The sequence below is a fragment of the Chanodichthys erythropterus genome, chromosome 12 (genome assembly GCF_024489055.1).
Source record: "Chanodichthys erythropterus isolate Z2021 chromosome 12, ASM2448905v1, whole genome shotgun sequence".
NCBI classification, from domain to species: domain Eukaryota; kingdom Metazoa; phylum Chordata; class Actinopteri; order Cypriniformes; family Xenocyprididae; genus Chanodichthys; species Chanodichthys erythropterus.
Window position 1 is genome coordinate 44,516,887 of NC_090232.1, and position 15,581 is coordinate 44,532,467.

A 15,581-nucleotide genomic window follows, 5' to 3' on the forward strand; every position below is an offset into this window, starting at 1 on the left:
GAAAAAGTGTATGAATCTGAATGTGATGTCCAATAACACACACACAGGTCATATATAACATCAACACAACCAGCAACTAACATTCAAACAATTTATTAAATAGAAGAGAGGCTATTAATAAGGGAAGCCTCAAATCATATTGTCGTAGACAATATTTTGAAACATAAAAATAGAATTAAACGTTGGCTTCTGGACAGGTTTAGTGTAATTCAGCAATACGGACACAAGAGTGTGTTGACAATCTTCATTATTGCATAAATATGTCCTGTTCATCTGCATCAGGCACCTTTAAGACGATCTGCAGACTGCTGGAGTGAAACCTGCACAAGAATATTAACATATGGAAGCACAAATACATCATATAGTGGTAATGCACAATATCAAGAGATCAGTCTACCTTCGCTCAGTCATCATCATCATCATCATCTGGGACGAAGATCTCATGTTCTTCCAGAAGGGCAGCGAAATTTTTACTGATCAGATTACCAACATAGAGGAAGGGAATCACCACTATCACCATACGGGTCAGACCGAACGGGACCTGCACAAATATTACACAAGATTGTACCGTAAATTAATAATGATAACAATATATATGCATTTTGAAATCTTTACAATAATAATAATAATAATGATATGTGTATTTTGAAACCTTTACAATAATAATAATAATAATATATGTGCATTTTGAAACCTGTACAATAATAATATTATATGCGCATTTTGAAAACTTTACAATAATAATAATAATAATAATATGTGCATTTTGAAACCTTTACAATAATAATAATAATAATAATATATGTGCATTTTTAAACCTTTACAATAATAATAATAAAATAATAATAATATTATATGTGCATTTTGAAACCTTTACAATAATAATAATAATATTATATGTGCATTTTGAAACCTTTACAATAATAATAATAATAATAATAATAATAATATGTGCATTTTGAAACCTTTACAAGAATAATAATAATAATAATAATAATATATGTGCATTTTGAAACCTTTACAATAATAATAATATGTACATTTTGAAACCTTTACAATAATAATAATAAAATAATAATAATAATATATGTGCATTTTGAAATCTTTACAATAATAATAATAATAATAATAATAATATGTGCATATTGAAACCTTTACAATAATAATAATAATAATAATAATATATGTGCATTTTGAAATCTTTACAAGAATAATAATAATAATAATAAGAATATATGTGCATTTTGAAACCTTTACAATAATAATAATATTATGTACATTTTGAAACCTTTACAATAATAATAAAATAATAATAATAATATATGTGCATTTTGAAATCTTTACAATAATAATAATAACAATATGTGCATTTTGAAACCTTTACAATAATAATAATAATAATATTATTATATGTGCATTTTGAAACCTTTACAATAATAATAATAATAATAATATGTGCATTTTGAAACCTTTACAATAATAATAAAATAATAATAATAATATGTGAATTTTGAAACCTTTAAAATAATAATAATAATAATAATATATGTGCATTTTGAAACCTTTACAATAATAATAATAATTAAAAAAATAATAATAATATTATATGTGCATTTTGAAACCTTTACAATAATAATAATAATATAATAATAATAATAATAATATGTGCATTTTGAAACCTTTACACTAATAATAATAATAATATGTGCATTTTGAAACCTTTACAATAATAATAATAATATTATATGTGCATTTTGAAACCTTTACAATAATAATAATAATAATAATAATAATATATGTGCATATTGAAACCTTTACAATTAATAATTAGGCGGTTAAAATATTACTTATTTCGTCTAAACGGCACACAGATAACACAGTCGTCAAACTGACATATAAATTGATTTAGAAACAACCGTACACGAAGTACACTTCCTTGTTTTATAAATATGTGCCGCTCCAGCAACATGATTGGCCAGCAGTCATGTAACTCAAGGCATTGTTCATTTTCATTGGCTAGCAAGAAGCCCAACCCTGGTTACTGCGTCCCTTCGGGAGCCTCCGGCTGCGATGTTTAGACATGTATAAACGCACCTTAACTGGTTTAGGAAGGACACCTCCCGATGTGTTTGACACGGCGGCTCGGCTGAGAGTCGGTCCTGTCGCATTCACCAATTTTGGGCCAGTGTTGCGGCTCAGCGTTGCTGTATTTCTAATGAAAAAAGCTCGAGAGAGAAGACCCACCAACGACGCCATGTTTCCTGCTTGTGCGCTTCAGAGACACGCCCAGTGGCCCCGCCTCTTTTGGATTTATAATTAGAGGGAGGAGTAAATATGCGTGTGTTTACTGAACTCAAAACAAAAACGAGTTGACAGAAGTGATTTGTGTACAATATGTCTATATTTATGTCAGCAAAGCTTGACGATGATTTGGGAGTCTATACATTTCAATGACTAAATGGGGAGGGTGGGGTTTCGCACAAACATTCCTGTGTCAGGATCAACTTTTTCACTAGAGACACACCCGCCAGGTCAAGGTACACATCATTGTATATGATAACAGCTTTCTTGATAATATGACAGTGACTGTAGCATCTAGAAAGCTGACTTAAAAAACTAGCATTTATTTATTAAGTGTACACTAAAGTGATAATGTAAAATAAAAATAGATTATGAACTTCATCTTTAATTCATCGATTGAGACGACTTTGACATTTTATTGTTGTGATTTACTGACTAATTGTTTAATTAATTAAAAAATAATAATAATTTATTGATTAGAAACTACATAAAATATAAACTTATTTGCAAACAATTAATTTCGACAATGGTTGATTGGTTGAATAGTATTCAGAGCCATATGAATAGCAGAACGTAGTAAATAGCCCGCCCTCATTTCTTTGATTGACGACTTTTTTGACCAATCAAAGCTCTCAGCGGAGAACGCACAGCCAATCGGCGAGCTGCTGGGGCTGGACTGAGGGCAAATCCAAAGAACTGGAAAAAATCAAAAATGGCGCCCAGCTCGAAATCTGAGAAAGATGACAACAAACAAAAACAACAGAGAAAACACAAAGATCACGTCATCAAACTCCTCACGCGCGGGCGGGTATGCAGAAAGAGGGACTTTTTGCATTTATGTCGTGAAATGTTTCAACAGCCTAATGTAGATAATAATGTGTGTGTGTGTTATTAGCATGTTTAGCTGTAGCCTATTTAAACGCCTTTATGTGTCTCTCTGAGTCCATTATTTGTTTATGTGAAGCGTTCAATGGGCACATCTACAGAAAAACATTGGAAAAACATTTATTTGCTGTATATGGTTCTTTTGGGCAACAACAACAAACAATGATCATGTTTATGAATCTGTCATGATTGAGATGTCCATCAATAAGTACATTATTATTCATTATTCTACACTGACATCTATCATTCACATTGAAATGACATACTCTATCCTCAACCCCATATCATTTAATGGAAAATCTCATTTTTTAAAAACATAAATGGATGGTAGAAATGCCTTAGCCAGGTTGAGCTCAGTGCAAATATATATCATGGTCTTGACGCATTAATAGCTTTATCAGTCTAAAAGCTTCTAGTTGTATTACTCTACATCTGTATTAATCATGTCTCTGTCTGTGTTTTAGCTGAATGGGCAGCTCTCTCAGCGGCTCTTCCGGAAGCTCCCTCCACGCGTCTGCGTCCCGCTGAAGACCATCGTCAGTGAGGAGTTCCTCAGAGCAGGGTGAGGAGAACAACATGCGGTCTGTGTCGGAGCCATGTGAATGCTGTATCTGATTCATCTGTCTCTCTGCTATCACAGGCACATCTTCCTGGGCTTCACCAAGTGCGGCCGGTACGTGCTGTCCTACACCAGTGACTGTGGAGAGGACGATGACTTCTCTTTCTACACCTATCACCTGTACTGGTGGGAGTTTAACCTGCACAGCCGCCTCAAACAGGTGAAACAACCGTTCGCTGTTCCATGAAACTTGTTTACTGGTGTGCAGGCGGGAAAACCTGCCACTTACATGAGATCCACCAATAGCAAACCACAACCATCCAATCATTTCCCTGTGGAGAGAATCAAGCCCCGTCCTACATTTGTTCTTGTTTGAGAAGCAGTTTCATTCGGATATCTTCGCAACTTCTGTTTAATGCCGACTTTAAACCTCTGGTGGTCTTTGGTCATTTTAAACAGAAAAAATGTCATTTTACATTTACACAAACTTTGTGACTTGTTTGGCACTTGCTATATGAACACAAAAAAATCATGGACGTGACTAGAGAAGGCTAAGTGGTTTGAAAAATACAGGTGCATCCATCTCAATAAATTAGAATGTCGTGGAAAAGTTCATTTATTTTAGTAATTAAACACAAATTGTGGAACTCGTGTATTAAATAAATTTAATGCACACAGACTGAAGGAAGTACTTTAAGTCTTTGGTTCTTTTAAATGTGATGATTTTGGCTCACAATTAACAAAAACCCACCAATTCAACAAATTAAAATACTTCATAAGATAAGAAGAAAAAAAAAACATTTTTAGTGAATTGTTGGCCTTCTGGAAAGTATATTCATTTACTGTATATGTACTCAATACTTGGTTGGGCCTCCTTTTGCATGAATTACTGTCTCAATGCGGCGTGATATGGAGGCGATCAGTCTGTGGCACTGCTCAGGTCTAATGGAAGCCCAGGTTGCTTTGATAGCAGCCTTCAGGTCATCTGCATTGTTGGGTCTGGTGTCTCTCATCTTCCTCTTGACAATACCCCATAGATTCTCTATGGGGTTCAGGTCTGGTGTGTTCGCTGGCCAATCAAGCACAGTAACACCATGGTCATTGAACCAGCTTTTGGTACCTTTGGCAGTGTGGGCAGGTGCCAAATCCTGCTGGAAAATTAAATCAGCATCTTTAAAAAGCTGGTCAGCAGAAGAAAGCATGAAGTGCTCTAAAATGTATTGGTAAATGGGTGCAGTTACGTTGGTTTTCAAAAAACACAGTGGACCAACACCAGCAGATGACATGGCAGCCTAAATCATCACTGACTGTGGAAACTTTACACTGGACCTCAAGCAACATGGTTTCTGTGTCTCTCCACTCTTCCTCCAGACTCTGAGACCTTGATTTCCAAATGAAACGCAAAATTTACTTTCCTCTGAAAAGAGGACTTTGGACCACTGAGAAACAGTCCAGTTCTTCTCCTTAGCCAAGGTAAGACGCTTCTGACGTTGTCTTTGGTTCAGAAGTGGCTTGGTATGTGGAATGTGACAGTTGTAGCACATTTCCTGAAGACATCTGTGTGTGGTGGCTCTTGATGCACTGACTCCAGCTTCAGTCCACTCCTTTTGAAGCTCTCCTAAGTTCTTCGCCTGACAATCTTCTCAAGCCTGCGGTCATTCCTTTCACTTGTACACCTTTTCCTTCCAGTCAACTTTCCATTAATATGCTTTGGCACAGCACTCTGTGAACAGCCAGCTCTTTCAGCAATGACCCTCTGTGGCTTACCCTCATTGCTCTTGATGATCGTGTTCTGGACAACTGTCAAGTCAGCAGACTTCCCCATGACTGCTGTTGGGATTGCTGACCTAAACCCAGTATTTATACCCTGAGAATGGTAATTTAATATAACTTGAAATTAAATATTCTAATAATTTGAGATACTGATTTTTTGATTTTGATGAGCAGCAAGCTGTAATCATCAAAATGAAAACAAAAACGTATGGAAATATTTTACTTTGTCTAATAAATCTAGAATATATTTATGTTTTACTATTTGAATTAAATTACAGAAAAAAGTTTTACATGATATTCTAATTTATTGAGATGCACCTGTATAGTCAAAAGTGACCGCCATAGAAAATAAATGATGGGAAATATTAAAAGAAATTGTGTAAAATCTACAAATCGGCTATTAATATGTAGTTTTTGATAATTATATATCCAAATGTTGATATATATCCAAATGCAAAACTCAATAATACTAAGCAATTATGTCTGAAAATACTCTTTTAAACAACTAGGAAAAAAAAAAAAAAAATATATATATATATATATATATATATATATATTATTCCTATTATTTGTATTGTTATATATGGAAATAAATGGTATCTAATTTAAAATCAGAATCAGTGAATCAGAGGTGAATATTGTCTAGACTAGCACCATGAAATCCCCTCAAAAACATGAAATAATATATATTATTGAATAAAGTACATTCATTTTGATAAAAACATGTTACACTAATTGTCTGTTTTGACTGCCGAGGATCACGAGTGAGGGTGGTTAGGGGTTAAACTACTTGAACAGTCTGTAGTTGTGGCTTCTTCACATCCAGAGCGATGTGACACTTGATCTGTTTCTTTCTCTTTTCAGGTGCATCATGTACGTTTGTTTGCGGGTGAGGACATCTACACCGATCTCTATCTGACCGTCTGTGAGTGGCACAACGATCATTCCAAGCTGGTTGTCTTCGGCTTTAAGTAAGAACCTGTCTCCCTCCTCTATGCTGTCTGTTATGGGTCAGTGGCAGATTAATTTAAAGTCCCCCTGTAGTCAATCATTTTATCCCTTAAAACTCATCTTCGATCACCAATATGATGTATTAAAAAAAAAAATTTCTGGTCTTCATTCCCTAAAATAGCTTAAATGTAACTCTATACCCTTGCTTCATTTAGTATACACCAAACCATGAATATGCAAATTAATCCCCGTCTCCACTCAATCACACTAGCTCAGAATACCCGATCCACTCGCTCAACTGTAGTAAACACTGTACAATAGCAAGTGGAAATACTGGTTTAATTCAGTCATATATGTTTGAACCAGAAACTGATTCAGAAGAAGGAAGATTGAATTAAACAGGCTCGTCTACAAGTCGATGTATCAGAATGATACATTGCTCTCTACAACTTTGAACGCTTAACAGTCATTACTATGATTAGCTTTTTGTTTGACTATGCTGTCAAACAGCTAATAATGCGTTGCTTATGTTACCCAAACCATGTTCCTGTTCGCCATTGCAGTCTGCCTTCTGAAAAACAGAAGGCGATCACCCACTAACAGTGTAATAAAATTTGCATAATGTCAGCCTACGGCTGTCCGCAAGCAATGTCTTCTTTGACCCTCAAGCACTGTTGGTGTAGCTGAGGCCTGGAAGAGTTTGGTTCGTGTTGTTGACATGCCGAGAAGACGCTGTTTTCAGCACTGAGCATCCACTTTTCATGCACTTCCAAACGATAAGATTCAGGCTCAAATTGATAAGATAAAACCGATGCCATCATCAAGGCCATACTTCAAACGAAATCGAAGAATGAACTGATGTGACGTAATTTCGGACAAAATCAGGCCAAAACGAAGTTCGTTTTGTGTTCTTTTTGGAAGTTTGAAATGGTTTGCCAAAGTGAACTTTAGGGAAAAGTTCGTTCCAGCATCAAAACACCTTCGTACTACCATTGATCAGTGACGATAACATAATAGGAGGTGTGCGCTGAGGCTCCGCCTTCACTCGCGTGAGGCGCGTTTTTGACTCAATTCGTGTGTTTGAGTTCGTCGAGGTAAGAGCTCTGCGGGTGAAAACATGAACACACTGGATAGCCACTTTATAGTACAAAATGAAGTTGTGCTTGTAAAAAAATGAGGCACTAACACCGTTTTTCATGTTTGATACTTTAAAGCTTCTTGATTTTAAGCAATCTATTGAATAAAGTGCTATATGAAGACGTGACATGACTGGAGTGCTACTTTGCAGAGCTCGTGCTAACATACCCATGCTGTTATGATCAGACGCGTTTCTTATGCTTTCTATAATAAATGCTTGCTGTTTTCTCATTTTTGTTGTGTTTATTTTGATACTGAGAAGAAAGTGTACAGCAAATATTTACATATTCATCTAACCGTTGCTCTCAGCAGTGTAAGTGGCGTCAGATGTTTGATTACAGTATATCGCTGGTCACGCATTTCGTACTTTGTTTTACCCCTAAACGAAAAACGAAAAAGAACTTTGTTTGAAGTATATCAGGGAATTAATGTTCTTATCAATATGTATCAAGTGCTGAGGAAGATCAGAGCTGAAATTCAGATATGATAATGAGCGTTTCATTTCCACACTGTAAACGGGTGACCAATCACAACAGACTGGGCCATCTGACCAATCAGAGTAGAGTAGAGGTTTAGAGAGAATGAAGGTGATGTATATTATGAGAAAATTAAAGTGTTTTTGACCTTTGATGCATGTAAATCTGTTGTAGGAGACTCCAAAACTAAATTAAGGTCCTTTGAAATAGCATAATAGGGGCACCTTAACTGAAATTCAAATGAAAACAGAAAATACAAAAATAAAAACGAATTCACTGTAAAAAATCTAATAGTATCTCAGTGATAGTAAAGTAAGAGTAGTCAGTGTATATCTATCTAAACACATGCTCTCTGTGATCTGTCAGCACACGCAGCTCCAGTTCAGCCCTGATGAACATGATGATGAGTGATGAGAACAACAGAGACATCTACATCACCATCACTTCGATGCCTCCTGCGCAGCCGTGCAAACAGTGCTGTCCCACGTCCTCCGTATCCACCATACGCACAGGTACACACGCCGTGTTATTGACCGCTCACTAGGGGTTGGAGCAGAGCAACTAAACGCCTTTCTCCGGTGCAGGTGGTGAGTGTCTGCAGCACGGTTACGTTCTGAACGCTCGCTATCAGGTGGTTTATCCTTTCCCGACCTTCCAGCCGGCGCTGCAGCTGAAGAAGGACCAGGTGATTCTGCTCAACACCAGCTACTCTCTGGTAGCCTGCGCCATCTCCCTCTGCCCAGGTACACAGAGATTGATCGTTCACGTCAGTGTGTGTTACTTTGTTGATGTCTACGTGAGTGTGTGCTTTTGTGCTCTCTCAGGTAGCATTATGATTTGTTTTTTATTTTGATTTTGTTTGTTTGGACAGTTCATTTTAATCAAGTGAATAAAAGATTGATTCACTGATTCATTTGATTCATCACTCAGTAATAGTTTTGGTCAAACTGATAATTCATGAATTTACTTTTTCATTCAAAGAACTGACTCATAAAGAGTCATTTGTAAAAAAAAAAAAAAAAAAAAAAATCATCAAAGGATCCTGGAAAAAAATCTCAGTTTCCACAGAAATACGAAGCAGCACAACTGTTTTCAACATAGATAATAATCAGAAATGTTTCTTGATCATCTAATCATCTGAAGGATCATGTGGCACTGAAGACTGGAGTAATGATGCTGAAAATTCACAGCTTTGATCACAGGAATACATTTTAACATATTCAAATAAAAAACACTTCATAAACTGTAATAAAATTACACAATATTACTGTTTTATTTTTACAGTTAAATTAATATTGTGATTTAATGATCTCTATTAATCTCTCTCTGTGTCTCTGTAGGAGACGGGCAGCAGGATTGTCAAAACAATCAGATCTTGTACCGAAAGAGAGAAGCTTCTTCCTCTTCTCCTCCTGCTGGACCTATATCACCATCCTCATCCTCATCCTCATCAACCTCATCTGAGGAGTCATCTACCCTCAGACAGTCAAAGCCCCATTTCACCCCGCTCTCCCCCGGCCAATCACAAGCTGCTGTGCGGGCCAGAGAGTTTGCTGCTGACATTTTCCGCCGAGCTCAGGCAGGAACAAGGGAGCACGACAGGTGCAAAACCAAAGAGAAAGAAGAGACTGACACCCAGCGATTCCCCAACGAGGAAGACCGAACGACAGAGGGACGTGAAGGAGACGCTGAAGTCCCGGGACCCTCGTCTTCCTCCTCAGGAGAGAATCAATGTTCAGTGCCGCCCACAGAGGCAGAGGAAAACACTGTGTGTAACACAGTTATGTCTCCTGGATCCACCTCCTCCATCTCCTCTCTGTCTCCACATGCTCATGAGCCTTCATCCTCCTCTTCGTCCTCAGAACCTTCTTACGTCAACTACACCACTCTCAGATACCGACTACCACAGGCTGGAGCAGCAGAGCAGCTGAGCGGTACTGCATTTATTTATTAAAATGTTCATCTTTGATGACACTTTGTCATAAGGACAGTCTGTCAGTAATGATACCAATACAGAACTTGGACATTACTAAAAATAATAACATAACTTGCAGTTCAGTGAGTCAGATGTTGATTCAGAAACCGATCTGGGCAGTGTTTCCCAAAAGCATCGATCGTAGCTCCATTGGTGGCAATGGTTCTACGATCAACTTAGGTTTGCGATGCTTTTGGGAAACGCAGCCCTGATCTATTCAGTTCTGATTCAAACTGTAACTTGTCTTTTTAAACTGTTTATATAGCAACAACTGACTCTGAAGAGTTATTTGTTCTTGAATCAGTCTACTCTGCTCTTGCTGTATGTTTTTTGATTCACTGAAAAGAATATGCTCACAAGATTCATTTGTTTGTGAATCAGACTACAGTGGTTGCACTGTATTTATTTGTGATTCACTAAAATAATATACTCGCAAACCAGTCGCGCCGTATGTTTTTGATTCACTAAAAGAACTGATTCATAAAAAAATTATTTGTGACTCAGACTACACTGGTCACACTGTATGTTTTTGATTCACTAAAAAAGAATCATTTTATAAGAGTCATTTGTTTGTGAATTAGACTCCAATGATCATGATGTTTGTTTGTTTTTTGGATTTACTATTTGTGAATCAGACTACACCAGTTGCACTGTATGCTTATGATTCACATAATGGACAAAGAGTCATTTGTTCGTGAATCAGTCTACTCTGCCAGTGTTGTATGTTTTTGATTCACTAAACAGAACTGGTTCATAAAATATGTGATTATTTGACATTGGATTATGATGAAGAACATACTTTTTTCCCCACCTAAATGTGCATCTGATTACATAATACATGTCTACATAGTCTAAAGTGTGTAGAATTCTCTCATTTCTACACCAGACAGCTCACCTGAACCAGTATATAATCTATAGCCTGTCTGTCTCTTGTCTTCAGGAGAGGAGGATGATAAAGTCCAGCTTCCTTTCACTGTGACAGATCTGAAGGGACGAAACTTACAGCTGGTGACGGGACAGTACAGCGGTCAGGTGTGTGTCTGAGACGTTACTATGATACAGCACATGTCAAATGCTGCAGGATGGTGTGTCTGAACTCTCGTGTGTCTCTCTCAGTGTGTGTGTATCGAGCAGCTGACTCTGGATTTCGAGTATCTCATCAACGAGGTCATCAGGAATGATGCTGATTGGGGCTCCCAGTTCTGTTCCTTCAGCGACTATGACGTCGTCATCCTCGAGGTGACGTTACTTTAGGAGGAACTGCTGTTTTGTGTTTTAATTTGGTAATATGATTTGTTTTTCCACTTGATAAGTTGTGAAGTAAGGAATGCTGTTTCTGGGTCCAAGCCTCTACTCGTTTCACTTGAGAAAACTGTCTCAACAGCCGTTTATGAGCACTATTTATTCACATTACACATTTAAGCTAAGCCTTTTTTACTAGAATACGTTTTACTACAATAGGGTTGCACCCTATTGGTGCAGTGTTCTAATTTGCATGTGTTCTGTTGTTTCTATGGTGACAGGTTTGCCCGGAGACCAACAAAGTGGTGATCAACATCGGGCTGCTGCTACTGGCGTTCTCTAATTGTGAGGATGAGCACTGCAGGTACACACACACGTTGGTAAACCTATCATGAGGAAAATCCATAGGCGTAATGGTTTTTATACTGAGCTAATGATTCTGCATTTGGCCTGAAACCTGAATACACACTACATTATGTAGGCCAAACCAGTTCTCACAAACACACATGCATAATGAAATGCTCATTAATACTGTCTTTGTTTGTAGACCGAAGTCGTATCACTCCAGTCTGCAGGTCAGTTGGGATTTAAACACAGGAGCGTGTCACACAGTGGGTGTTGGCGACCTCACTGAGGTCAAAGGTCAGACCAGGTAACGACCGCCAGATATTCTCTCTGGGTACATAGAGGTGTGCTGTCCGTCCCTTCATTCAGATGTCATCATGTGCTTGTCTCTAGTGGAAGTGTGTGGAGCTCCTACAGGAAGTCATGTGTGAACACCGTCATGCGGTGGCTCGTCCCAGAGAGCAGCTCACGCTACATCAACCGCATGACCAATGAGGCTATGCATAAAGGTATGGTTTACACGGACATATGCGCTCAAATCAATTCACCTATAGTACGGTTCAAAAGTTTGGGTCGGGAAGATTTTTTAATGATCTTGAAAGAAGTCTTTTCTGCTCATCAAGTCTGTATTTATGTGATCAAAAATACAGTAAAAACTGTAATATTGTCAAATATTATTACCTTTTAAAATAACTGTTTTCTATTTGAATATATTGTAAAATGTATTTAGGGGTCAGCACCGAAGGTGTGTAGGCACCTATTGTATCTGTTGGCGTTCTTCTTCTTCTTCTGCTCTGGAAGTCTATGGCAGCCCATAGAAGCGCTTGAGGGAAAGTTATGAAATTTGGCACACTAATAGAGGACAGTCTGATCTGTCACCAGAGCAAATTTGGAGTCTCTAACGCAATCCTTGTAGCGCCACCAGCTGTCCAAATTTGCACTCACGTTTATGCTAATGACTTTTGAACCGTAAGGGTTAGAAACTGATTCCTTGGCTCAAGACGATTCGATTGCACCCTATGATGCTATTTTCAGTCATGAAAATTCTTTTGCCAAAATTGAACCAGATTATCTTCACACCATGCCGACAAAAAAATTATGGAATTCAAGTCGTCAAACCGTTCTCAAATAATGCGCAAACGAATTCTACGAAGTGCCCGCCAAAATTAACGTGATGCTATATCTCTGCAACGCTTTAGCTTATTCTGACCAAACTTGGTGTGTGTTATGTCAACCATAACCTGAGGCTACCTGCACCATTTCAGTGCAATGCCACCTAGTGGTCAGGAGATATGAAAAATGGCTATTTTTGCCTATAGCTTCTGGGGCGCGTTTCCCAAAGCGAACTACGGTTGCAAGTTCCGTCGTTACCAATAGAGTTCAGTGGGACTTACGACCATAGATGACTAACGATGCTTTCGGGAAACGCATCTCTGAATGGTTTGGCCAAACTGGTCTCTTTAGATTTGGGGCGTCATGCTGAGTCAAATGATATACAATTTTCCCATATAAGCCATTTTGAATTTTGTCGTAAAATGCTATATTTTACTAACGCATTGGTGTATTATTATTACGAAACTCGGTACATGTTTTCGGCACCATGCCCTGACAGTGCTCAATGTTTTGGGGCAGCGCCACCTTGTGGTCAAAAGTTAAAATTAAATTTCCAAAAATACTAATAACTTTTGATTCAAATTGCCTGTTGTAATGAAATGGATTCCTTGGGTCTTGCCAAAGCATTGACACCAATTTGGCCACAGTCTGCCAAACTTCCTGTCCGCCATTTAAATTTTCTTAAAAAAAAAAAAACTTTTTTTTCTAACTTCTCTAAGACCGTTTGTCTGATTTTCACCAAATTCGAGTCAGATCATTTTCAGACTGTGTCGACAAAAAGTTATGGATTTTATGTCGGTAGATGAAACCATTTTTGTATACTGTTGCAACAAATTTTAGGCATGATGCCAAAATGACTCTGCAGTGCTTTGACATATTGACACCAAACTTTGCATGTGTCGTTGTCACCCTACTCTGACCACACCACATCAATTTGGTCACAGCGCCACCTATTGGTTAAAAGTAATAAACCATTAAATCAAATTACTAGTTATTGTATATATGATTTTCCCTTAAATCATCTTAAAATGTCTTTAATTGCTTATTGTTGCAGCTGGTCTGATGCTCCCAGCCATGTTGGCATGACTTATCCTTGTTCTTTGTGCTTGGCCCTGATAATTGCTGCTTGCAGCTATATTTTTTCCCTCTGATCAAAGCTGCATTTTCAGCATCCATCCTTCCAGCATGATCCTTCTAATATGAAAATCATTCTAATATGCTGAATTGATGCCCAAGAGGCATTTCAGATTATTATCAGTTGTTCCACTTCATATTTTTGTAGAAATTTTTTTTCCAGGATTCTTTGATGAATAGAAAGTTCAAAAGAACAGCATTTATTTGAAATGAAAGTCTTTTGTAACATTATCAATGTCTTTACTGTCACTTTTGATCAGTTTAATGCTGAAGTAGTATTAATAGTATTCTTTTGTTTTTTTTTTAAATCATACTGATCCCAAACTTTTGAACGGTAGTGTGTATATGATTTCCATGATTTGCAGACATCCTCTAAGCCTCACAAGGTGAAGGGATTTATATTTTTTGAACAGTTTTAAGACATTTTATGGTATTTTATACTTAAAAATGGAAGCCATATGTGTTTTCCTTTGAGTAAAAATAATAAAAGGGTCATTTTGAGATTAAGAAATTAAGTCGCATTTTGTGATATTGTATAGGGAGATAAGTTATTCTGAGGCAAAACAGGACTCCATATTTAAAATGCATTTGATTAATTCAGATTATTTATTTATTTTTAAATTATATTTTTGCCATTTTTATTTGTCATTAAAACTTTGTTTAATAACTAATTAAGTAATTTACTTGACTTTAATCAATTAATAAATAATAATACAATTAAAAAGTAATCAGATTAAATAATACGTTACTTGTAACATGTTACCCACAATACTTGACTTGTGACAGTGTTTTTAGAAATCAGAAGTGCAGGCCGTGACTGTGCTATGAGTTCATGTTGTTTTTCTGGTCATTGCAGGTTCTTCTCTCCAGGTGTTGGCTGATAATGACAGAGGCACGTGGATCGTCCTGTGAGAGAGACGACACACACACTCACACTGCTCCTTCAGTGCTGCTCTACAGACTCTATACAGTCCAAACGCACCCGCTCTCAGTGTTTCCGTCATGTTTGTCACGTGTGTCTGTGGGAAAGGATTGTTCAGGGACCTGCAGCCAGATAAAGACGCGTCTGGGCCAAACAAATCCCACCTGTATGCCCGACGCCGCTGGACACTCTGGGATCATCGCATCGCACCTTTGACTTTATGAAACACGCCAACATTCACCATTCAGATGCAAAGAACTCAATGTCTGTCTCTGTTAAACTTGCACACTTTGCCCACACACTTGTTTTGATGTTAGTGTAATGAAACGAAGTAGTTGGTTTTGTGTTTGAAAATAGCCCAAAGTTGGAAAGTGCAACAGGACGTTTCCATGGGCGGAAAGCAACAGCAGAGAAGGAAAGCTGCTTTGTTGCGATATGTTTTGTTTGTTTCAGGATGCGGTTGTTTACATTGTTTAGACATCGTGTCATCAGCCAATCAGAAGCTGTCGACTCCTCCCGCCCTTTTTTAATAGGTCGTGGCCTCACAGCTGGACTGGATGAGAATATTGTTTTTACGCAACATTGTTTTACTTTATTTTTGATAAAATTAAAATTCCTTGAATACTTAATGGGTTTTATGACTTTCATTGCATCAAACTAAGCAGTGCTATTTTAATATTATGTATATAATATAGTATTTATTAATATTTTGAATTTTTATTATTTCAGTTTACATTTTAGTCATTTTATTCTGTGCTTTTTTTGGCT

General features: G+C 37.2%; 2 protein-coding genes across 3 annotated transcripts; one reads left to right on the top strand and one right to left on the bottom strand.

The window, feature by feature from the left end:
• Window positions 1-77: 77 nt before the first annotated feature.
• Window positions 78-2,291, bottom strand: smdt1b (single-pass membrane protein with aspartate-rich tail 1b). The gene is made up of 3 exons (XM_067402986.1): window positions 2,095-2,291; window positions 398-541; window positions 78-320 (listed from the first exon to the last, which is right to left on the bottom strand). The coding sequence occupies exons 1-2, from the start codon at window positions 2,254-2,256 to the stop codon at window positions 404-406; spliced, it is 300 nt and encodes a 99-aa protein (XP_067259087.1). The 5' UTR covers window positions 2,257-2,291; the 3' UTR covers window positions 78-320; window positions 398-403.
• Window positions 2,292-2,972: 681 nt separating this feature from the next.
• On the top strand, window positions 2,973-15,413 carry dcaf15 (DDB1 and CUL4 associated factor 15). Of its 2 annotated transcripts, XM_067402984.1 has the most exons (13): window positions 2,973-3,109; window positions 3,651-3,748; window positions 3,827-3,965; window positions 6,383-6,489; window positions 8,449-8,594; window positions 8,667-8,825; window positions 9,423-10,016; window positions 10,998-11,089; window positions 11,174-11,296; window positions 11,581-11,663; window positions 11,847-11,951; window positions 12,038-12,153; window positions 14,748-15,413. In XM_067402984.1, the coding sequence occupies exons 1-13, from the start codon at window positions 3,014-3,016 to the stop codon at window positions 14,801-14,803; spliced, it is 1,914 nt and encodes a 637-aa protein (XP_067259085.1). In that variant the 5' UTR covers window positions 2,973-3,013; the 3' UTR covers window positions 14,804-15,413. The 2 variants fall into 2 exon arrangements, 1 of the variants encoding a protein (XP_067259085.1); XR_010896607.1 differs by lacking the exon at window positions 14,748-15,413 and having other exon boundaries at window positions 11,581-11,644.
• Window positions 15,414-15,581: the final 168 nt, after the last annotated feature.

Excerpts from the sequence above, each read along its gene's own strand:
- smdt1b (XM_067402986.1), bottom strand. The coding sequence starts at position 2,256 with ATGGCGTCGTTGGTGGGTCTTCTCTCTCGAGCTTTTTTCATTAGAAAT. Across the intron at positions 542-2,094 it reads TCCTTCCTAAACCAGTTAAG|GTCCCGTTCGGTCTGACCCG; the intron begins GTGCGTTTATAC and ends ATATTTGTGCAG.
- dcaf15 (XM_067402984.1), top strand. The coding sequence starts at position 3,014 with ATGGCGCCCAGCTCGAAATCTGAGAAAGATGACAACAAACAAAAACAA. Across the intron at positions 10,017-10,997 it reads AGCAGCAGAGCAGCTGAGCG|GAGAGGAGGATGATAAAGTC; the intron begins GTACTGCATTTA and ends TCTTGTCTTCAG. Across the intron at positions 11,952-12,037 it reads GAGGTCAAAGGTCAGACCAG|TGGAAGTGTGTGGAGCTCCT; the intron begins GTAACGACCGCC and ends GCTTGTCTCTAG.